At 36.3% G+C, this 25,793-nt stretch overlaps 1 protein-coding gene across 7 annotated transcripts in view; it reads left to right on the forward strand.

Annotated features, from left to right (window-relative positions):
• The window catches only part of COBLL1 (cordon-bleu WH2 repeat protein like 1), a 161,591-nt gene that overhangs the window by 90,983 nt on the left and 44,815 nt on the right, over positions 1–25,793 (forward strand). For 4 of the 7 annotated variants that reach the window (XM_060016660.1, XM_060016661.1, XM_060016665.1 and 1 more), the window contains 4 exons: positions 6,771–6,959; positions 20,540–20,741; positions 22,658–22,886; positions 23,687–23,725. In XM_060016660.1, the coding sequence (XP_059872643.1) occupies positions 6,771–6,959; positions 20,540–20,741; positions 22,658–22,886; positions 23,687–23,725 (659 nt within the window). Of the gene's footprint in view, positions 1–6,770; positions 6,960–14,248; positions 14,289–20,539; positions 20,742–22,657; positions 22,887–23,686; positions 23,726–25,793 lie in introns of those variants that run through there. The other 3 variants (XM_060016662.1, XM_060016663.1, XM_060016666.1) reach the window with 2 other exon arrangements.

Raw genomic sequence — 25,793 nt, forward strand, 5'->3', positions numbered from 1 at the left:
CAGGGTTGGGGGGGGGGACTGGGGGGACGCTTGGATGAGAATTGGGGGTAGAGAGGAGACACAAGAGTTTTGATTCTGAGATACCTATGGGACATTCAAATGGCAAAGACCATGAGATTATTGGGCATATAAGTCAGAACTCAATAAACAGGTCAGGGTTGGAGATGTGAATTTGAGAGTTATCAACTTGCAGATGGTATTTAAAGCCATGGAATTTCATGAAATTACTTGGGCCTGAGGATTGTAGAAGAGAAGAGAAGGGGGCAGACAAGGAGCCCTGGGGTGGCCTCGACACTTAGAAATCAGACAAAGAGATAAGGGCGTTGAGACTGAGGAGTGGCAGTAAAGAAGGAGGAAAACAGTAGGTTGTATTGTCACACAAAGCCAAGGGAAGAGAATCCCAAGCAGAGGGCTTGAGCAGCTGTGAAGTGTGTCCTTATTGGAATTTAGGCGCTTACTCAATGTGAGATGAGATATATAATTATCTATTAGATTTGAACACACATAGATGATTGGTGACCTTGACAAGAGAAATGTCTGTTAAGAGTCATATAATGCCTTGGGACTCCCCTTGTTGCCTTTTGTCACTGCTTATCTTTTAAAGCCACTTAGATATATTTACTTTGATTAAATATAAGGCTCATCAAGAAAAGGGACCTTTTGTTCTTAATTGCATTCCCTCAAGCACATAGCACAATGTTATGCCCACCATTGGGACAGATTTTTGTTTAATATAATCTCTTGTCTCATTAAACCCGGAGAGACACACTAAGAAATTGTTTTGAAGAACTGATCTCCACTTTATACTTGAAATGCGTAAGGTAGGAACCATCAAAACATTGCCAGATACTGTACTTCGAAGGACTGTCTTGTCAACACTTACCATGATGCATCTAATGTTTGATAGCCCTCTGTACTGAGAGAGGGTGGCTGTTAAATTTCTTTTTGGTCATTAGAATGTGATACTTTAAAAACTTATTGTTTTAAGACTTATAATTCCATTCTTTTATTTTGTCTTTAATATCAAAGCTGTATTTTTGTATAGTATTTCTCTGAATCTATGAGGATACTATATAAATAAAGCAAACAGATGAGAGCCCATTGGACTTGTAGCTTATTAAGGATGCAAGTATTGATATATCTCACATACAATTGAAAGATTTTTTTCTTTCAAACAAAGTAGAGGTATTTGAGTAGATTTCTGTTGTTTTGCTGAGCGTCTCTTTTATTCCTTTTCATTTATTTTAAGGATATTAATATTGACAGGGATGGAGTGATGATTACAGTGGACACATGATTTTGAAGTGCTTTGCAGATCAAGTGATAAAAAAATCAATCAGTAGTGGTAGCAGGATACCATTCAAATGGTAATTTGAATTCTCTGTTAAAATTAAGTTTGGCTATTTTAAAGATCAGTTATTGCATAACGTGGAAATCGTACCTTAATTTTCGTTATGAACGTTGAATATAATATTGAGATAATTTTCATGAATAAAACAACGCTTTACCTAAATGATAATTTACTGTGGCTTGTTATTTTTAGGGCTTGATTAGTGAATTTTTGTGTTGACACAGAAAAGTTTTCTATCTCAAATATCTTTTCCGTATAACCTTCTCTCCACCACCCTTGTGTAAAATTTGTTGCTGTAACTGTTGAAGGTAGTGGCCTCTGAGGAGCTTATGTGGAAATCCCTTGAGCAGGAAACTGGCCCAAACATCATTCCCATTTAAAAGGGTGGGGGGACTTCAATGGCAGTTACTGCATTTTTAATATATTAATGAAAACTAGCGTTCGTCTAAGCCGTAAACTACAGTTGTTATTGCATGTTGATGTATTACTCTGCTTTACCAGAATTTCCTATGCTTAGATTATGTTAAAAGCTTTGATTATTTTCACTGTACTTTTGGCTTTGGGGGACATTTAATTTAATTTTGTTATCGTTTCCAAGCATCTCAACTAAGAAATGTAAAAAATTGGGAGAGATGTGAGTAGGTAAAAGGTATTTTAAAGCTTTTGCTGGTGAGTAAGAGATCAAGTAAGTTAACAAAGTCTTAAATCTACTTAGGATTCAGGCCAAATCCAGGCCTCTGCCTGGTATTCTTTTCACTAGACTATACCATGTAGTGAGCAAACTTTGACTGGATAGACACATCCCTGAATTTAATGTAAATGGATCGCAGTCGGGAACCAACATATAAATGATCCTACAGGCTCTTCCTCCTGAATACTACTATTCTTTCAAGAACTGAGTCCCTTTTTTCTTTGAAGTTACCTTAATACCTGCCTTCCCATCCCCAAAGAGCTCATTTTAGCTTGCTCTCATTGCTCTGAGTCTTCAAGGTTACCCATCTGTTTTATGACACTTCGTTTTTTTGCTTTGTATATGTTGTTTAATTACTTACATATTGCATCTTCCCTGTTGGATTTCTAATTCACTGTGGAAGGATCTTGGTTTGATTCCCAATATGCTTTCCAATTTTCAGGACCAAAGGTGACAAATGCTTTATTATAATAATAGAGAACACTAAGATGTTCTTAATAGAAGTTCCATGTAAGTAATATTTCAGCAAATGCTTTGTTCTGCTTTCCTTTTTTTTAAGTTGGTTTACCTTTAGTAATTTAAGATGGGTTTTTGGGGCTTCCCTAGTGGCACAGTGGTTAAGAACCCGCTTGCCAATGCAGGGGACACGGGTTTGAGCCCTGGTCCGGGAAGATCCCACATGCCGCGGAGCAACTAAGCCCGTGCGCCACAACTACTGAGCCTGAGCTCTAGAGCCCACGAACCACAACTACTGAGCCCGTGTGCCACAACTACTCTAGGCCCGTGTGCCTAGAGCCTGTGCTCCGCAACAAGGGAAGCCACCACAGTGAGAAGCCTGCGTGCAATGAAGAGTAGCCCCCACTCGCCACAACTAGAGAAAGCCCGCGCACAGCAACGAAGACCCAAATGCAGCCATAAATAAATAAATAAATAAACTTATAAGATGGATTTTCATCATAAGACTCAAAGTACCTTAGGAAATAAGACAGTCATACATATAAGCACATTAAAACTGTTAGAGTTCATTGCGGTGTGCAATAGACAGGGATAATGTACCAAGGAATTGTGATTCAATATGAACCTCGAAGGATAGGTAATATAGGTAAAGGCAGAGAGAATGGGAAGGGCATTCAAACGGTGACTCGGGGGAGCAAAACTTGGAGATGGAAAGGTGCCTTCAGTGATGAAAGCAGGAGATGAGGAGGTGATGGTAGCAGCAGGAGGTGCCTATCAGACCTTCTATGGTACCACTTCTCTTGAAAGCCAAGTCCATTTTGTGGGCAAGGTTGTTCTTGATGCTTTACCTACCTGCGCATGGTGGCTGGGCTTGTCTTCTGACCTTCCTTGTGAAACTCTTCTAAAGCCCTAAGGTTCCCAGTTATTCCTTGCTAGTAAGTCCAGTGTATAGTTTTCAACACTCATCTTCTTAAAAATAAAACATAATCAGTTTCTAAAACCTGACACAGCTAATTCTGAGTACCTTGGTGGTAAGACCTTTTTTCCTTCCCAGTTACGTGCTTACGTACCTCATCTTTGTGGGAAGTATTCACTGAATGCATTCATTCAGTAAATATGAGTGCCTACCATGTGGCAGACATTATTCTAGAGATTTTATACGTTAGCAAGTATGTGTGACACCAGGCGGTGGAGACAAGAACCTATACTCATGGGATTAATTACTCTAATGGAAGGAGACAGGATAAAAAAGTATGTTAGTTGCCCTGACAAGCCCTCAGACAAAAGTAAGGCAGAGAAGTAGAGGTGTTAATCTTAAGGTCAGGAACAGACTCTGCAGAGGAACCTGAGTAGGAATTGTCCTAAGTGTGTTCAAGGAAAAGGCAAGAGTCATAGGATCGGAGTGCAGTGAGCCTAGGGCGAAAGTGGGACAGGGGAGCTTGGAGAGGCTAGAAGTAAGGGACGACAGATTATCAAACTCCAGATCTTATTTTGGCTGAGGTCGGAAGCCGTCGGAGGGTGGGAAAGGAAGTTCTGTGATCAAACTTAACATTTTAAGAGCATCACTCCAGCTGCTATGTTGAGAATAAAGTGTAAAGTGACAAGGTTGGGAGCAGGAAGACCACTTAGCAGCTTGAACAGAGGTGTTTGGTAATCAAGGTTGTTGATGGATTCTGGGTCTATTTATAATATAGAGCTGGCAGAGTTTGTCAAGGGATTGGATTGTATGTGTGTGAGAGAGGAGATTTTTGGCCCAAGCACCTGAAAGAATTGAGATTTACTAGGGCTTCGCTGGTGGCGCAGTGGTTGAGAGTCCGCCTGCCGATGCAGGGGACACGGGTTCGTGCCCCGGTCCGGGAGGATCCCACATTGCCGCGGAGCGGCTGGGCCCGTGAGCCATGGCCGCTGAGCCTGCGCGTCCGGAGCCTGTGCTCCGCAACGGGAGAGACCACAACAGTGAGAGGCCCGTGTACCGCAAAAAAAAAAAAAAAAAAAAAAAAAAAAGAATTGAGATTTACTGAGATGGGAAGACTTGGAGAGGAAAACATTTGGTTTGGAGGAGATGGGAAGAGGAATTGGAAGTTTAGCTGGAGATTCCAGTTAGTCATCTTAGTCCAGATGTCAAGTAGGCATTGCATTTATAAATCTGGAGCCTAAGGGAGAGGAGATCCAAGCTGACTATTTGGCATTTAAGATTTTCTTCATATACATTTTGCAAAATTCTTGTTGTATTTATTGTAATAATTTTTTAAAATTTATTTTGGTTGCTACTGTAAAAGAAGTGTTTTCTTTCATTATACTTTGACTAGGTTTTGCTTATGGTTACATAGGCTATTGATGCCGGCATGTATCATTTTGTGCCAAGCCACCTTGCTGAATTCTCTTAATTTATAAAAGCTTTTTCATAGATTCACTGATTTCTCTTCTCCTTTGACTTTTCTGTGGAATTTTACCAAACTCTTCAATTCTGAGAAGTACCACTTTCTTTCATGGCTTGATTTGCTTTCCTTTGCCTAAAATATCAATTATTTCTTGTCTTTTCCTGTGAGTTTCTATTCATTCCCCCAAACCCAACTCATGTTTCCCATCTTGTCAAACATTTCTGGATTCCTAGGAAAGTTTCTCTTCCTATGAGCTGCAGCTGTACCATCTGCAGCTGTACCTGTATCAGAACAATCATCAAAATTTATTCTAATTTTGTATATATCTTTCAGTCCTTTTGGGGAAGGAGAACTGGGTCTTACTGTCTTTACATCCCCAGTGTTTAGCTGAATCTGCTACATGGTTGTCTGTTACAGGATAAATGTTTGTTGAATAGATGAGTAGTTGATTTGGGCAGATTAAAAACATTTGGAAATTGGATAACGTTTTTCTTCATATAGATTTTATAAACTTGTTATATTTATTGAAACACTTCTAAAAATTCATTTTTGTCACTATTGTAAAAGAAATATTTTCTAAAGTGTAATATAACTTTGCAGTTATACTCCTAAAAATTAAAGGCCTATTATTTTAGAAAATTAATGTAGGAACCTTGTTTCTGTTTTTTCATGATGCCGAGTGCACAAACGTGCTTGGATTTGTAAGACCTTAAATTTTGAAAATACTTAATGGCTGGATGTTACGTATTTACTTACAAAGAAGGCCTTTTATTTTGCATGGTTTTTATTTTTGCCTAGGAATCATCAAAGCATTGAATTGGCCATGTGTAGAATGTCTACTACTGTTTCTGTTATAAATCAGTTAAGGGGTTGTCCTAGTAAGTGACACTGAAACATATTTATTAGAAAAATTATTTGTAACATTTTTTATTGAAATAGAAATATACTTTATCAAATAACCAATCACAGTTCACTGTTCATTGCTAAGCACGGTGGGAAATACAGCATGCTTCTTTCTTACAGGGAGTAATAAATGTAGGCAGAGAGATGAAACTGGTACCCAGGAGAAAAAAAATGGGAAAAATGTTACATTTGTGGAATCTGTTGTATGTGCCTTATAGAGAGACACTTGATATAGGGGGGTGGTAGGAGGGTGTTTTCAGCTAGATTTTGAAGCATAGGTAGAGTTTAATCTGGTTAGAGAGGCAGAATACACTAGATTGGAAACAAATAGAATGAGAGGCACAAAGGTAAGAGGTATTAGGAGGTGTGGAAATGAGATACTGATTTCCATCCTAGGACAGTAAGAATTTTTATAATTTGTTCCACCAAAGAAAATGCAGTACTTTTGCTTCGCTGTAGTGAACACACATTAATTGAATTTAATGAAGGCCGATATCAGATCTCTTTTTTTTTTTTTTTTCCAGTATGTGGGCCTCTCACTGTTGTGGCCTCTCCCGTTGCGGAGCACAGGCTCTGGACGCGCAGGCTCAGCGGCCATGGCTCACGGGCCCAGCCGCTCCGCAGCATGTGGGATCTTTCCGGACCAGGGCACGAACCCGTGTCCCCTGCATCGGCAGGCGGACTCTCAACCACTGCGCCACCAGGGAAGCCCTCAGATCTCTTTTGTTACCATGTTTCTTTGTACTGCCAAGTAATGCAAGCATATTGTTGAAAACAAACAAATATGCTGATTTTTAAAAGGCAGGAAAAAAGTTTACTTAATTCCATCATCCCTAGTAAGCTAACAGTTAACATTTTAGTGCATTTTTTTTTCCCTAGGTATGAAAAACATACATACACACATTTTGTGTTTTTATTAAATGAGATCCTATTAGCAAATTATTTTTAAAATATGTATATTTTATTCTCTGTTTTGTTTTTGTTTTAGGAGAAAACCAAAAGCCAAGGCACCGCTTCCTCCAGCTGAGACCAAATACCTTGATGCCTCTTCAGTTGATGATTCTGTAGAATCTTCTGCTTTTATCATGGAACAGAAAGAAAACACGATAGATAAAGATATTGAACTCTTGGTCGTTCTACCTGGGGATATTATCAAATCTACTACTGTTCATGGCAGGTACGATGGAGTGAAGGAAATACCAGGACTTCCCTTTCTTCTTCTGTAATTGAAACCCTCTGTTGTAGACTTCTTGATTTTTTTCTTTGGCAGATACTTTTTTCATCACTCAGTTTACTTATCTATTAAAAAAGTAAATGCTAAAAGGTATTAAAATTTTTATAACAATGCTTTAAATATCAAATCTATGAATTCCACAATCCCAGTGAAGTGACTCTTGGAATTTGGAACTATTTTATATTTTGTTAGTCATTTAAAAAAAATTTTTTTTTTAATAGCCTTTTCCAGAGGAACAGTCATCAGTTTTATTGATTTTCTAATTCAAACTTACAAAGCAAGCCAGGGACCCATAAGAAAACTCTTTCCCTTCCCTTCCAAATTATTCTTTCTCTTTTAAGCCGCTTCTCCAAATTTGACTTTGCAGAAGTTATTAACTACTCTTAAAAGGTAATACTCTTTTATTTATCAAAACAGATAAATCTGTAAAACTAGCAGGATTTTTCACATCATTGAATGATTTAATAAAGTTATTTAAAATGTGGATAAATTTAATAGAAACATAGAATTAAACATTAATCCAGCGAGAAGGGAATATGTGATTTAGGAGACTGATTTTTTTTTTTCCCCCCCCTGCCCGGTACGCGGGCCTCTCACTCTTGTGGCCTCTCCCGTTGCGGAGCACAGGCTCCGGACGTGCAGGCCCAGCGGCCATGGCTCAGGGGCCAGCCGCTCCGTGGCATGTGGGTTCTTCCCGGACCGGGGCACGAACCCGTGTCCCCTGCATCGGCAGGCGGACTCTCAACCACTGCGCCACCAGGGAAGCCCAGGAGACTGATATTTTTAATACCTGAATAAAAATTGGAAAAATGGAATAAAGCCAAGTGTAATTTTCCATTTCATTTTGAAGTGGAAAGTTACATAAGTTGTACACTGGGTCTTGTTCCACCTTTCACCTTCAACTACCCGTTTGTTATCCAGAGTCCTGATTTAGAAATTTAAGCTATTTTGACCTTAGTATTGCATGTGTATGTGTATGTATATATGTGTGTGTAGAACGAAAGAATAAGCAGGCAACATATTGAGTACTGCATTTTTGCAATGTGGTTTTACCTAGATGAAATTTATTCAAGATAACCTTAATCTTGAGATTTATTCTTAAGATTATGTACAACTTTATGAATTATTGAAAGTTCATGAAAATAAAAAAGTTCAGCATTAGCAAACAATACATAGTATTGTGTATTAAATTCTCATTAAATTTAAGTCAGTTGCACTTTGCCATTTATTTGGTATTGGAAGTAGTTTTGGAGATGACCCATTGAACCATATTTAGGAGGTTGAGAACCCTGTGACTGACCTTGGTGGGTGTCCACCTTAGATGCAAGTGGGTTTTGCCTCTTCTGAGGGAGGAAGGCATCTTGTAAGTTAGACACAGTGGCCATCGCATCATCTTCAATCCTTGAAATCACACCATTACCCTGGTTTTAAAGTAATAATGGTAATGGATGTGGCTGGGGTAATAAAGGCAATTCCTCTTATGTTCCCTGAATTCAAGGTAATTTTTTTTAAAAGTCAGTATTTTTTCCTTGTTCTTCACTGATGCTGACAGGTAACGATGGTTTCATTATCAATACTCCTCAAAATTTCATCTTGAATATACCAGTCATCTGTTTATATTGCCATCTTCTCTACTATCAGCCTTCTGGGTTCTTTTGTTTGTTTGTTTGTTTTTAAACCTCAGGGACTTCAGTATTAGAATCACGGGTTTCCCCTCTATCCTGTCACCCATCATAATTACTTTAAACTTTTCCACATGCTACCCTGAGCTAACTTTTCTTCTGTTTCCTTGACTCTGGGAAAATACATCCATAGTGTACATCCCCTGTCCACCTGGACCGTGGTATCTTACCACTTTGAAGCTGATCCAATACTGAGATCTTAGGTCCTCTCTTTGACACAACTTTTTTGAGTCTAGCTTATCCACTTTCTCTTTCTTAATTGGATTTGTTCTTCATCCTCCTTATGAAGTCTAATTGATGATTTCTCTTCCTGTTGCTGCATTTTTCTTCATATTTGACCTGGATTCTGCATCAGTCATTTCTACCACATTTGTACTTACAAGGACCCTAGATTTTCCCCATCCTTTTGACCTTCCAGCATGTTTGCCTTCCAGGTTCCTAAACTGGAGTAATTTTCCATCAGTCAGCTTTTTGTTTCTGGGCCACCAACTGTTGTTGAATTGCTTCAGTTTTCTTATCTATAAAAAATGTTTTATAACTGAATTGTTGTTGGGATTAAATGAAATACTTATCAGTGCCTGGCACATAGTGACTTCCACCATTCTCTTCTGAGAACTGTTTTCCTTAACCCTGGGCGCTCTCCTTTCATTCCCCACCCTCAGGTTAATCTGACTAAAACATCCCTCTGTTTGTGGCACTCGCTTTGATAAAAGACTGTAGGGATGGCAATTCAACAAAGTAAGGAAGTCCAAGCTAACAAGCCTGGACACTGGGCCACCTTCTTCTCTTTTCCTCTGGAGTTAAGCAGTCTTTCCCTTCACTACTCTCCTTTAAATAGCTTAAGCTTCAGCCGTATGACTCTTTGATTCTACAGATACTCTACTTTTTCCACCTCCACACTTTTTTTGGAAAGCCATTCCATCTTGAGTACCTTACCAGCCACATTTTATCCAGTTAATGTAGCTCAAGTGACAGTTTTGACTTAAAGGCTCCCTGATCTCCCCAGAATGAACTATTACCTCTGACTTCCAAACTCTTCTGACACTTTATACCATTGATAGGACAATCATACCTTGTCCTATGCTATAATTTATATGTGTATCTTATCTTCTTAAATAAACCATAAGATCCATGCAGGTATCATGACTTTTCTTCTTGGTGCTTAGCACAGTTACTTTTTTCTTTCTTTCTTTTTCTTTTTTTTTTTTACAGTTTCTTGCAATGTAGTATTTACCGTTTAGTAAATTCAGCATATTGTCTCCCTAAATCTTATATGTTGATGGAGGTAGCAACTTAAATGGTGTGTCTTGAAGAGGCATTTGGATGGGTCCCAGTAGCTTTCCCAGAATCTCTTAAATATATTTCCTCAGGTAGAGAGTAAGGCAAGAATGCCCCCAATTCTGATTGCTTTTTAAATTTTGTTTGAAAAATTTAAACAAAACTTAAAATTTTGATGCTGAAAAACTTTTCTGAGAGTAGAATTTGTTTTATATCAGTGTTTTTACTAGGGGATTTGATTTTGAGACTTTGTTCCTAATAGTTTATCACTCAGGAATGACTCAAGTTGTAGACACTATGACTAATTTTTTTTTAATATTAAATGTTTATAATCACAAGTGGTTGTGTGATTCGGAATATTTCAGGAGTGTGATTCTGGATATCTCAGGAGTGATTCCAGATATTTCAGAAGGCGGTTCAGGATATCTTAAGAGTGTGATTTGGGGTATCTTGAAGGTTGCAGCAAATGCTGCCCCGTTATTTAAAAAAACAAAAACAAAAACCAACGTTTAACAATAACAACAAAAACAAAAATGTACAAATAGAAAAATTTATTCTATTTCTGAAAAATGTTAGCTACCTATGTGAAGACCCATAGATAACTTAAATTTCTTCTGGGCTTTGTTACCATAAATGGAATAGGAAAATTTTCAACAAAATGATACAGGAATTTAGTGGGGGACTACAGAAGAATCATTTTAAATAAGTTTAAGGGCATAAGGTTTTCTTAGCTAAATCAGAGTTCCATATGTTACTGTGAAGGATCTCTAATTTAATTTTTTGAGACCATCTCTTCTTAATTTGTCTAAATATTCTTTGTATCTTATATTTATTTTGATAGTATTATATATATATCTCCTTTGGAGAATAATATCAATATGAGCCTGAAATAAATATTTAGAAACTTATCATATGCTTCATTTAACTGTTCAGAAAAGTTTTGCTTCTCAAAATGTATTCTTGGGAAAGATTTTTAAAAAGATCCCCTCTCTTCTTTTTTTTTTTTTTTTTTAAAATTTATTTATTTATTTTTGGCTGTGTTGGGTCTTCGTTTCTGTGCGAGGGCTTTCTCTAGTTGTGGCAAGTGAGGGCCACTCTTCATCGCCGTGCACGGGCCTCTCACTGTCACGGCCACTCTTGCTGCGGAGCACAGGCTCCAGACGCGCAGGCTCAGTAGTTGTGGCTCACGGGCCCAGTTGCTCCGCGGCATGTGGGATCTTCCCGGACCAGAGCTCGAACCCGTGTCCCCTGCATTGGCAGGCAGACTCTCAACCACTGCGCCACCAGGGAAGCCCTCCCCTCTCTTCTTATACAATTCATGCAGAGATATGCTCAGAATGTTTTCATTTTCAAGAATGTAACACACAGCATTATTTTCAGAAGAATGCACTTGTTTGTACATTGATTTTTCACCAAAGAGCTTGTTCGGATTAAGGAACACAATAAGATTGGAGGTGGTAATAGACTTTATGCCCAGGGGCAAACTAAAAACTTGTTATCCTGAATCAGGTTAGGAGCCTTCTGCAGGCTTACCAATCTTTTGGTACCAGAGCTTGGTGATATCGCCTCTTTAGTGACCAAAAGTCACCCGATGTCTGTTATCTTGCCTTTGTGATCCTTGACTTACATTGAAGATGGCTGAGTGGCAGCCTGAAAACTCTTGGGCATTTCTGTGTGTCCTGTTATTACGAATGATTGGATTGAAGGAAGAAGTACAGGTATATGTGTATATCTCTGTGTGTGTGTGTGTGTGTGTGTGTGTGTGTGTGTTTGTATCTGTGTGCTGGTCAAGTAAACAACTTTTTTCACCAGGCAAAGCAGCTCTGTGCCTTATTAAAAGTGAGCATTAAAGAATAGTACCGTTAGAGGCAAGCTGCCTAGGGGCTGTGCTCCTCAGAAAGTACCACACTATGCAATAGCATAAGTGGTAGTGTCTACCAGTACTTGGGAAAAGTTAATTTTTAATGAAAATGAGTTTATAGGCTAAACTGGCATAGACACTACAGAGAAAAAGGAAGTATGTAGGTATGTTTGTACATCACTGTAGGTCCTTACCTTATAGTCAGGTGTCATTCTCACTGAATAAGTATTTTTCCTTTTTCTTCTTTCTCTGGGGACACTTTAAAAGCAGTTTTCATTTGGGAATTTGATAAAAGATTGATATTAACCCTCTTTATTAGCCTATAGGGAGAGCATTCTATGGGTATATTAGCATCCTCTCTCTCCTGTTACTTACGATATTTTATGACCTGAATACCATAAATATGAATTTGCTTTGATATGAGCAAATCTTAGAATACCAGGAATAAAAACACAAAGAAAGCATAGAACTTGAAGTTAGAAATCTCAGGCTCTACGGTTTATTACATAACTTGCTATGTGATGTCAAGCAAGTCACCTCACATCTCTGGCCTTTAAGACCAGAGTTTTGAAGGGCACTGGGTGGGTCAGAGAACTAGCTCGGGAGAGTTTTACATGGACTACAGTGCCACCTATTGGAAAAAAGTAGACTATGAGAAACAACAAGAAATTACTGGATCAATGTGGGTCAATTTTAACTCACCCCTCTCCAAAAAAAAAAAAAAAACCAGTAATACAACGAACAGTATGGATCGCAGAAGAGTTTCAGAATTTCGTATCATTCTTATATTTATTGAAAAATGTCAAATGACAGATGTGTGATGAATACATCATATAATAGGGTAATAGATTTCAAAAACATACTGCTAAAAATCGGTTGCATGGCATAATCACATTGAACTCCATAAGGATGCTTTCAATTTTGGTTTAGATACTTTTTCAATTGTACCTGCTTAAAATAAAAGTTGGAATTTTAGCTGTTAAGTTATTTAAGTGTAACAGTCCTGCCTGAGTTTCTACCTAGTTGGAATCCTGTACTCCAGGCTTTGGCACTCCCCCACTGCCCTGAGCCAGGCAGCACGTAAGCCTCTGTTGGCTGATCGCTCTCCTGGTTTGAGAAACAGTGACAGAATACTAACAAATGCCCTCCAAGTCCTAGGAGGGCCACCCTCATCCCTTTCCTTCCCTGGCATCTACACCTTATAACAATGACCCTTCTAATTTTACTTTTAATTTTTTATGACTATAAATGCAATGGTTGGGCCTTACAGAAAGTAGGAAAAGACAGATAAGCCAGAAAAAATACTTAAAACACCATGTCATTATTAAGGAGAAAGATTACAGTTACTAACATTGTGGTATATAACCTTTTACTCACACAGACATATACATAGACATACACCACACACACTCACAATTGTATATCTACACATATACCTATATAGGAACCTTTTCCTCTTTTGCCAATATGACATCATACTGTACATGCTATCTTGTAACTTGCCTTTTTTTTCTGTTAATAATTTCTAACTTTCATGTCAGTAACATTTTATCTTATCCTTTGCCCATATTTGAGTTGTCCCAGTTGCAGTGAGATATATTTGTGGTATTTCTCTTTTTATAAGGGGTATGTATGTATGTTTAATAGGTATGTTCCTAAATCACAGTTTTTATAAAGGTAATTGTTTATAATTAGATTCAAATATGATATCCAAAATAAATGATCAAGGAGAGTTTAAAGTGGAGAATTTCAACTTTTTTTTTTGGCTTTGAGAAATATCTGTTTTTAGTATTTGATATGACCTTTTATCAATTGAATACTACCGTGATCTATTATTGTCTTCAAATTTAAATTGTGTGTTACTTTCTTCAAAATGTTTCCTATTGCATAATTCAGTAAGCACTCTCAACTTTGAGATTAGGTTTATTTGTTTTATCTCCCTGATCCACTTCATCTCATGCACACAAGCATAGTTAGCATTCCTGAACTCATTCCGAATTAGGTGGGTTAGCTTCATTCCTGAACTCATTACTAAAGGAGGTGGGTTAGCTTAAGATAAATAAACATCAGTAACAATGGAGAATGTTTTAAAAGTTCCTATACTGTTATTGGTAAGTTTAATTGGGTTGTTGGTATGCCTTTGTAAGGGACAGCTGGAACCAATTCAACTCAACTCAGTTTTGAGCATGTATCGAGAATGGGTAAAATACCTTATTAGATACTGGGGTAGATTTAAAGAATCATACTAAGGCAGAATCTTACTCATTCGGGTTCAACCCCTTATCAGATGCTTGAAATCCACCTAGTCATAAAAAAGACTTATCATCATCATCTTCGTTTTCCTATGACAGTCCCTGTTTGTACCTATTATCCCAGAGTAATTACTAATAGTGCCCCTCTTTCGATCTCAGGTGTCCAGATTGGATGATAAATTTCATTGCAACCCTATTGGTAAGTGACTTTGTTTAAGCACCTCTAGGGTTTGGAAATTCACCTACATAGTTGTTGGAGCTGATCTGAAAGCTCTTTGGCGAATCATGACTTTCATTTTTGATATCCAAGTGGATCTTAAAAACACAAAAATGGGAAGTCTTGTCTTATCTAGCAAGTAGTAAAACTAGGACAAGATTACCCTTAATATGTGTCATGAATGCAGGAAGGGTCACTGGAGGATTTTAGGGGGTAATTTTGTGATGCCATCAATCTATGAAGTAAAACTGCAGCAGATAGCAGATAGCCTGTTGCAAACCATCCACCCTCTCCTGATTCCTGATTCATGGCATCATGAGGCTAAAATGTGGCTGGATTAGGAGTCAGGACATTTTGATCCTGACTGCACCCTAATTCTATTTATGCTTCTCATAATCTGTTTATGTAACTTCTCTAACGACAGTTTTTTCATTCGTAAAGTGGGAGTAGCTTTTGTGGTGGTTGTGAGCTCAAATGAGATAATAGGTATGAAGTTAATGCAAGGGATCGTTTGTTTCTATAAGGAGTGGGAAATCTCATAGGGATTTCTTCCATTTCAAAGAAGAGTTTCTAAAGAGTTTTTTTTTTTTTTTAAATCGGCCCTCTAGGCAGTCATAAGAGAAAAAAATCTGTAAATAATGCAAAGCAGACTCTTAAATAATAAACCAAAATTGAAAGTAATGTGGTAGTATAGAGGAAGAAAAGACTGTTTCTTATTTGAATGAGGAAGTAATGAACAAATTCAGCCAATCCTTTTCAACTTTTAATTATCCGGCTCGGGCTTCAGGTAGACTGCTGGCATATGCTCCTACCTCAGCAAACAGGAGAACAAGCATCCTTCCTGTGGTGATCACGTGCTTAAAGCTTTTTGCCAACTGCTGTTAGGTGCATCAGCTTAGGATAATTATCCTCAAACCAAAATTGCTGTTTTTGGTAGAAGTAACTTGGCATTCAGGTGGATAATTCTAAACTACACTCAAGAGATGGTTTCGTGTTCTGTGGGAGCACTTTGTGACTAGTTAATATCCCAAAGCAGCCCCATTGCATGCAGGGCCTGCTTAAAAGTTAATGTCCTGCCTTTATAGTGTTACAGCTCCTTTATGGTAGAGCCAGTCGGTAATTCCCACCCTCAGAATCCGCTAGGTCAGGGTCATCTCTTCTGTGCTTTGGGTGCCAAATGCTGAGCTTTCAATTAAATGTTTCAAGCAGTTGAACTGGTCTGAGGCTGTTTTCGGATAAGGTCTTAGCCCAACTTAATGCTTATATCCCACTTCTGTGTAAAGATATACTGGCTTTAGACACAACAGTGCTACTAGTCAAGTTTGTTAATTAAAAAACAAAAAGCAAAACAGTTTTCTCACCTATGTGGGTTTTTTTTAAAGCATGTGAATCTCCTTTCAACAATTTCATCTTTTCATGCATCAGACACTGAACAGAAATCTCAAATGCATATTATCTGCTATGTGTTTGAACTCGTGGATGTTTAAGCAAAATTACCTAAGAGATAAATAATCATTGGTTCCTATAAATTCACATTCAATGACCCTGACCTACATTGTATTAGGTCCTGGGAAGAAAGTCTGCTAAGAGGTGGTCCTGCTAGAGAGGAGTTCACATCTAGGTATAAATGGAACCCAGATAACATCTTTAGGTCATTCTGCTCTTTGAGGTCTCTGAAAGATTGGCCTGAACCCCTGTTCCATAAATACCCTTTATAATATTATTGTCAATTCCCAAGGGTTTATGTTCTTGGCGCCACCTCTGGCTTGGACTTTATATCCTTTTTTTGGATTCTTATTTTCCAGTCTCCACTTTTTGAAATGTCCTTTCTCTCCTTGATTTAACCCCTCTCAAAGCTACCAGGACGATAGCGATGGTTTGCGGGTCACCGGGGAGAGGTTAGTAAGTATATCACATACCAAATAACTTAAATGAGCATTTTAGGCCTTCTATGGAGTCCTTTTAGCAACGCTGCCACTTGGTAGTGTCCCTGCAATCCTGGCCTCTTCCCATTGGCTGGCTCCTCTTCTGTCTCTTGTGTCATCTTACCCTTTTCTTCCCGCATTCGATTTAATCCTATCACCTCCTTATGAAATATATCTGGAACCTGACTAGTCTAAGCTATCAGCTTCTCTCACCTAAATTTTTGCAATAGCTTTGTAACCTCAGGCTACTGTGAATACAGCAATCAGAATATTATCCTTTAAAAATGTAAAATAGATCCCATCACTGCTCAGAACCCTTTTGTGGTTTTCTACCTCACTTCATAAAATCCCAAGTCTTCACCAGGCCTTCCAGATCTATAAGAAAATCACTCTAATATCATGTCTACTGTTTTTACCCCAGCAGGCTGGTTTCTGTTTTTCTTTAAACATGTGGAGCACACTGCTGCCTCAGGGCCTTTGCACTTGTCAACTATGCCTGGAACACTCTTTCCCCAGTATCCCATTCCATTCAGGTCTCTTTTCCAATGTCATTTTTTCAGTTAGGACATTTTCTAATCTCCTTCCTTATCTTACTTTCATCATGGCATTTATCATTATCTGGTATACTATATAATTTACTGTTTCTTTATCCTCTTCTCTCCAGATCACTGGTTTGAAAACTATAGTATGTGTCAGAATCAGCTGGAGTGCTTGTCAAAGCACGTATTCCCGTGCCTCAACCCCAGAGTCTCCGATTCAATGATCTGGACTGGGGCTTGAGAATTTGCAATTCTAACAAGTTCCCAGCAACACTGATGCTGCTGATTTGTGAATCACACTGGAGAATCAGTGCACTAGAGCTACTCTGTCCAATACAGTGGCCACTCACCACATGTGTGTTTAAACTATTTAAATTTAAGTGAAATGAAAAATTCAGTTTGTTAGTCCACTAGCTCAATGTATTTCAGATGCTCAGTAGCTACATGCAGTGAGTGGCCACAGTATTGGACAGGACAGATACAGAGCATTTCTATCATTGCAGAAAGTTCTGTTGGACAGCCCTGCTCTAGAACATAAACTACATGAAGATGGATTTCTTTTTGGTTCCCCCACTTCCCCCTGCCCAGAATTATATTCTCATATTTATATAGCTGGTCCACTTGGGCTTACTTTAGTGTAAGGAATAAGGTAGATACATAGCTTTTTTTAACATCAGATTTTTCCCAATACCAGTTACTGAACGTTCAGTTCTTTCCCCAGAAATTTGAAATATCATTATCATAGGCAGTATTAAGTCCCCATCTGTATTTTTGTCTGTTAGAGAACTTTCTGGTCTTTTGCATTTATCTGCCTGGGAATAGGAATATTTTCCAGACAAAATTGGCTTCTGGAATTATTGAATAAAAAGTTGAACCTGTAATTATAGAATGAGAGAATAAGGTTATAAAGAAGATCTGTAACTTTTACTTGCCTTTCCAAGAGTCGTTTATTAGAAGACATTTAGGCAGTGAGTTCAAAGGTTCTAGTCAGCATGCAACGTTTTGGCTACAAAAAAAGTATAGTATACTATATATACTATAGTGTGCAAAGATTGTAGATGACCATATTGACTAAAGGAATAGGCCATAATTATAATATTCTTGGCCCATTATCCATCACCTTTATTAAATTAGAAAATTTATATATCACAGATAGAAATACAGTAATTCATTAAGGCATATCAGAAGGTTTAAATAAGGGTGTCAAATTGTTATTATCTTTAAAAATTTTTTAAGTATCTTTTTCCTTAAAGGTTTATATGTTTGTACATAAAGGGATGAAAAAATTGTAGCACAAAAATAGGGATTAACAAAACAAAACTTTAAACTAATCACTATTTTTGTCTTGTTAACTTTTAGTGTATATTTCCGGCAGAGACTCTAAAGAACTGTACATTTAAGAAAGTAAAAGATGTTTGAAGTGTAAAGTTTAGACTTTTTCCATGAATTAGTTGGCACATTTATATATAGAGAGAAAGAGAAATATAATCTGAACGTAGCACCATTTACTCGTAGACCACAGTGGACAGCTCTCCATTTAGTTGGCAGTGAAAATTCTCTCCTCTTCCAGCTTAACTGTATTTGTAATTATATTGTATTTTTCTAGGCATTACCTAATCCTTCTTAAGTTTATTTACTATCAGGGAAAGAAGTACCATTTTCCAAATCTAGAATCGGTACGGGGAATCAAATTGCTATCATAGAGTACTATGTTACGAAAAAATGAACTTCAACAATACCATTATGCTAGTTTTTCTCTCAATGAAATTAAATATGTACTATCCAAAGCCAAAATTTGGGAAATTATAGAAAATTTATGTATGAACATACTAGATAGCTCAAGAGAAGGACATAAAACTCCTAAATATTACTGTGCAAGCATTTAATAAAGATATGGGAAATGTATTTTGGGTATTGAAACATATTCCAGAGAACATTTTTTTTACTGAGGGACTTAGTCTTTTATTTATTTATTTTTCTTGGTATACGTATAATGGGTACAACTTGTATGTGGGAGAGAGAAGGGAGGTGAGTGTACTATTATGAAATATACCTCTTTTTCCCAAATCAACTGGAATGGCTTAAGAATGGGCAACGACCGTAGAAGGTGAGGGTGAGGTAGGGTCTGAATCCAGGGGATGGTTTGAAAATCTATATAAAGTGTTTGACCTCAAGACCACACAGTGCCAGACAACTAATCCTTCCCCAGCAGGACACTGCCTGTCTGAATGTTGAACCAGAGAGGCTATCTACCTGGGAGTTCCACTTAGGAGACTGCGAATGAGGTGCATATGAAAACAGATTACTAAATTAAAAATAGCATGCTGAACAGTGAGATTTTTAGCCTCATTTCCCTGTCAACTTTCTAAAAAACTGGTAGCTGGGTTCATATATCTACTCAAGAAATTGGAGAATTATTTTTTATTGATAGTTATACCTCCCATTGGAAAAAAAAAATAGCTGGCCGCCTGATTACCCTCAAATGAAGCCCATCAACCTATATACCTCAGTTCATGAAAATAGGACTTTTACACAGTGTTTTAGTGCCTCCGTCTTAAATACAATCTAATAGCTTAGGATCTCCAGATGTTTGAGGAAAGCACATAATACAAAAGATTTTTTGGCGTGCTTTCCTTAAAGGCTGACAGTTAAGAAAGAATTGGAGCAGAAACTAACACCCCATTGTAAAGCAATTATACTACAATAAAGATGTTAAAAAAAAAAAAAGAAAAGAAAAAGAATTGGAGACCACACTGTTCTGTTGATGCTGTGAATGGAAACAAAAGTCTGTGTCAACAGTTGGAGTCTGTGGAAAGGGAAGCAAAAAATTAAGAAGTGTCTCTGAATCTCAGGTTGGATTAACAATTCCCTATAGAGATAGGTTATGTATTACCATTAGTGTTTAACACTTAATCACTATTGAAAATTATCTCATACATTTACTTGGTTATTTTTTCATTGTCTAGCACAAGAGTCCATAAACTTTTTCTGTCAAGACCCAGATAGTAAAAATATTAGGTTTTGTGGGCCGTAAAGTTTCAGTCACATCTACTCAAATCTGCCGTTGTAACACAAAAGTAGCCCTAGATATTATGTAAACAAATGAGCACAGCTGTGTGCCAGTAAACCTTTATTTACAAAAAACAGGCTGTGGGCCCACTTTGACCTGCAGACTGTGGTTTGCTGACATTTGGTCTAGTCCATCTAGCAGAGTATTAGATCTATGAGAGAAGGTATGCCATAACAGTTGTACCGTGTCTCCAGTGCCTAGAAAATATTAAATGCTGTTTGAATGAATTAAGAAATCTGTATGACACTCTTCTTTAGGATTTGTGGGCTTCCTCGTGTAGATTCTTTCTATGCTTTCTAAAGCCCAAAGGGTGAGAATACTTTATGCTTATGAGAACCAGTTTATAAGCTAAAGATTGCTCATATTCCAAATGACATTGTAAAGAAGCATCGGATAAGGAAGGGCTTTTCCTTCTACTGAAATCTATGATATGAAGACAAGTTGGCAGATAAAATATACAGAATTTTTAAACCAACACAAGGATCCAAGCTCTCTTGAATACTATTCAGAAGTTTTAAACTATTATAATTTTGTCTGCTTAAATATCTTGTAGTTAGATTTTTAAGCTGCTTTCACAAATAGTATTTTGCAGCCTTGTTTTATCTACTGAGGACAAGAGGCCCTAGGAAAAATGCTTGAAACAATAAATGTAACAGTTAATGAAATTGTTCTATGATCAGCATTACTCTTGTTTTACAGTAAACCTATGATGGACTTGTTGATATTCCTCTGTGCACAGTATCACTTAAATCCATCAAGTCACACAATTGATCTGCTGTCAGCTGAAAAGAACCCCATTAAATTTAAGCCAAACACACCAATAGGAATGTTGGAGGTAGAAAAAGTAATTTTAAAGCCAAAAATTTTGGATAAGAAAAAACCTATACCTATAATACCAGAGGTAAGATTTTCACTGTAAATTTTGGTGTCTTACAGCTAAAATACTAAGTTGATTTTTTTAGTCATTATCTGCAGCTCATTGCAAATGAAATAAAATTGCCTTTCCTGGTCAAATTCGATGTAAATGTGGCTATTGTGTTTTCCTGGGCCACTTTGTTTACAATTCACTTAGTTGTTTATCCTTGGATTAACTAGAATTTGGGGAATACTTCAGATTTTAGATGCTCTAAAGTGACCTATATGATAGTATCAGAATCTGACAATTATGACTATATTTTAAGGTACTCTTTTAAAAAGTTTATATTAAAAAAAGGTTTTATACTCTTTTAATACAAATTCCTTTAAGAATTTATTAAAATAATTTTTTGGCTTCTCTGTACTTGGTAAGCCGTAGTTGTAATTTATTTAAATTATTGTTAATTTGAGCTACATGATGGCTCAGTTTTCTGTGATGTATGAATTTTAAGCAAAAATTTTTAACCACAGTGATTCTAATATCATCAGTTCTCCTTTATTTATAAAATTGTTCTTTTTCTGTAAGCAACAGGGGTAGAAGTTTATGGGTTTCTAGAAATATTCTTTCATTAGGAATGATATTAACCATTTTTAACTTCACAAAATATATGAAGGTTTACATATTAAATTAGTTCATTTACATATGACTTGAGTAATACATTCTCATATTTTCTTCAAAAAAATTAACTTTTTTGGACAATACTAAAACATTTGCTTTCTATAAAATATGAATATTAAATATTCACCAGGATATTGGGCTATTTTCTAGCAAGATATACATGCTACTTATCTAAATGGAAATAGTATTATTTATGCTATAACATGGGACTATATATGGTATTTTAGTTTTATGAATACATGTTAAACTTTGAAGATCTGCAATCTGTAGGTTTCACTTAAGATGGTCACGTTTCTAAATTCCATTTACATATAGAATTTAATTCAGTTACATTAAAATGTGGAGATGCTTAAAATCTTCTCAATAATTTTGAATTAGCAGTATTAAATATTTAAATGAGGACTATTATAATATTCTTTACTAATATATTAAAATTAACCAAAGTAGTAATAATAATAGTGACAACAACAATAGGTAGTCACAATAGTTAATGTTTACTTATTGATAATTTACCATGTGCCAGACACTGTGTTAAGCTCTTTATAATGGATTAACTCGTTTATCTTACCTCAAATAAGAGAAGTTCAAAAATGTTAATGTCTTAATTAAAATATTCCTGTTTTTTTCATTGAGACAACTGACCATTAGAAAGATAAATATTTCTCAACTAAAAAAAATAGAATAAAACATATATAATTCTATTATTATGTATGTTTGCTAATTTTGTTTTTTTGGTTGTTTTTTTTGGGGGGGGGGTTCGTGGGCCTCTCACTGTTTTGGCCTCTCCCGTTGCGGAGCACAGGCTCCGGACGCGCAGGCTCAGCGGCCATGGCTCACGGGCCCAGCCGCTCCGCGGCATGTGGGATCTTCCCGGACCGGGGCACGAACCCGTGTCCTCTCCATCGGCAGGCGGACTCTCAACCACTGCGCCACCAGGGAAGCCCTGTTTACTAATTATAAAGTAAATATTATATGGAATAAAGCAAAAACATCTGTAGGACTAGATATGAGGCTTTTATGTTTCTTTTTGGATTTAAATCTACTTAATACTTTACAAGAGTTATGAATTTAATCTATATTACTTAATAAGCAAACTATTTCTAAGAATCTGGTTTGGATTTAGGAAGTAACATTAATCAAAAAGAAAATTTTACAACAAAGTAGAAAAACACTGTTTATCATACCACTATATAATTGTAGATTATCTCATTGTTCTAGATGTCATTGTAGAAAGTTTGTTTCAGTAAATCATGGTATAACTCTGGCTTTAATCTGTGTTTCAGAAAACTGTGAGAGTAGTGATCAATTTTAAGAAAACGCAGAAGACGATAGTGAGAGTTAGCCCACATGCACCACTTGAAGAACTTGCCCCTGTTATATGCAGCAAATGTGAGTTTGATCCATTACATACACTATTATTGAAGGACTATCAGTCTCAGGAGTCCCTCGACTTGACAAAATCTCTTAATGAGCTGGGACTAAGAGAATTATATGCCATGGATGTCAGCAGAGGTAAGTAGACTTTTCATGTTATTCATTTGGTGCATATATGTGCATGTTTTGTGTTTATGTGTAAGTGTTCTCAAGTTCATAATGGCACGTTAATGGATCCGGTAGTAAAGTCAATACATGTCACTGGGAATAAGAAGAGAAACCTAAATGTAGTAAAATTTAACTTGAGTTCAGTTATTCAAATTGGAATAAAAACACGTCTTTCTTAGCTGTCATCCACATCTTACACCTTTCCACCTACCTATGAATATTTGGGCTGTAATTTAACTTAATTCTTTGTGGTTTTAAGATTTAAACAGAAAATTAAAGTTTACATGTAAAGTCGTTGTTCTAAAGGAGTGTGAATTACAATAGACTCACCATGGATTTGTCTGAGTCTTAATTATCTTTCAAATTTGGGAGTTTCTTGACAATTTTTTTTCTAAGTTCAGCACCCAAAATCAACTGGCTTATAAAATGAATCAGTCTACTTACAAAAATCTTCTAAATAGGAATAGCTTAGAGTGTAAATCTATAGAAATAATGTGTTAAAATTTGGAGATTTTAGATAATGTTGGTTTCTATGATGTCTGATAGGTAAATGAAAGTTTATTCAACACAAATCTGTTTTATTAGGAGAAATAAAAGTTTAGTGAAGAATGATTACTTACATCCGCTGTGTATAGAGAACTTCAAACTTTATCCTGAGATTGTGGCTTTAAATAATCCATAAATGACTATTTCAACTCAGTGATGTTTTATACTTGAACAAACATTATCTTTTCAGCCAATTTACCCTCTTTTACCCCCTCCTTCTGTAGCCACTTCTGTTACTGCCTTCAGTAAGTCATCTTTCCAAGGTAAGACACATGAATCAGTAGCAACAGATTATAATATAAAATCTCTATTTCTATTGGGTAAATTGAAAACAAGATTATAATATGAAATCTCTATTTCTATTGGGTAAATTGAAAACAAGCTGCTAATTTTACCTGTTTTCTTATCATTACTAATATGTACATTCTGTAAAAGATTTTAATTTAGAACGTCTTTGGGTTTTATTTCCTGAAAAATAGTTTAAAGCCCCCTACCTTGATTTCTGAATTTAATTTCAGTAATTACATTTCAATAATTGTTTGAAAATTAATATCATCTTAAGAATAACAACATACTCTTGACTCTCAGACAGAAAGTGATGTTGCTACGATCTTTATTGTGTACATATACTGATAACTTGGTGGTTCCATGGAAGAGTTTCAGATTATTTCTTTTGAAACAGTTATTCAGAATTATAAGGGTATATTCATCATAGGAAATGTTTGCAACCGTTAAATTGTTTGTGAATATTTTGTAATAACATGGAAAGTGCTTATGCTAAAATCAGCTTTTAAAGCTTTTTAAATGTTTAATACAGTATGTTTTAAAAAAAGCTTTTACATGAAATTTCTGAAAAGAAATACAAAAAAAAATTAAGAGTTGATACCTTTAGGTGGTAGGGCTATGGGTGAATTTTTTTCATCCTCCTTTCCTTTATTTTTTTTAAAGTTTATTAAAAAAAATTTTGGATTTACAAGGTTGTGTTAGTTTCAGGTATACAACAAAGTGAATCAGTTATACATATATCCACTCTTTTTTAGATTCTTTTCCCATATAGGTCATTACAGAGTATTGAGTAGAGTTCCCTGTGCTATACAGTAGGTCTATTTTATATATATCCTTCTTTTCTTTATATTATAGAATTTTTTAATGGAAATGTATTACTTTCATAGAGGAAAGCTTTATTAAAAATTAGCCATTAATAATAAAGTCTGGAAATCTGTTTCCCCATTAAAATGGATAGGCTCAGATAATTGATTACTATAATAATTACCCCCTACTAAAAAAAACAATAAAGTGTACACATTATACATTATTGGATTATTGGAATCTTCTTTCTTTACCACTTCCAATTTTTTTTATAACACAATGAGCCTCGCAATTCCAAGAATTAAGCCCACATCAGTAATAGTGTGATTATTTTTAGCGGCTGTCATGAAGACTAGCCTAATCAAAGGAGTTGAAAATTCTTATGTTTGTAAAGTATATACCGGCTAATAATCAGAAGATAGGCATGTTAATTCTGACACTACATTAGCTTTCAAGCTCATTGGCAAACTGATAGGGCAAATGCTTTATTTGTGTGGATCTCAACTTCCACTTCTATAATAATCTAGAGGTAGGAAAAAGTGTCCTCTGGTTCTTCCAGCAACAGCATTCTGTTACTTGTACTTGGCTTTTGCTTCTAACTTTGCCAGTCTCTACATACATAACCGAAAGCAAATTCCATAATCTTGTTGGTCTCAGTTTGAAGGTGTTGAATGCATTGATTTCTAATATCCCTCCAGCTAAAAGAAAGTATGTGGTTTATGCAGAGTATTAAATGTTGTGAACATAATCTTAAGAGACTGTAACAGGAAAATGTAAAAAAAGCTCCTTTTACAGTGTCAAAATCTACAGGGTCAATCCAAATGTTGTAAATGCTCCTGCCTCCTTATTTTGTCCGATATTATCAGAAGGCTTAGAACTTTGTGTGCAATTATTTACAGCCTCTCTTTGGGAAATAGGAAACTACAGTATTTGAGTTGCTTTTCTAAGTAAGCTCAACTCCTTGTCTTAGTGTTTAACTCTGACTTGTAGTGATCCCTGAAAGTGAGCTTTAGGTGAAGACTTAGGAGTTAACCAGAGTAGAGGATGCCCAGATGCCTGGAAATTGCTTTACCAAAAATAACTACATGAGTACTCTGGTTATAGTTATTGTACTGCACCACCATGTGAACTTTCTGTTTACTGTTCCAACTAAATTTAATTGTATATCTACATTCAGTTAGTGGAGGAGTCTATCTTAAAATGAAATAGTAGCATTTCTTAAAAAAAAAAAAGTCAGAGGTA

The sequence above is a fragment of the Delphinus delphis genome, chromosome 7, assembly GCF_949987515.2.
Source record: "Delphinus delphis chromosome 7, mDelDel1.2, whole genome shotgun sequence".
Lineage (NCBI taxonomy): Eukaryota > Metazoa > Chordata > Mammalia > Artiodactyla > Delphinidae > Delphinus > Delphinus delphis.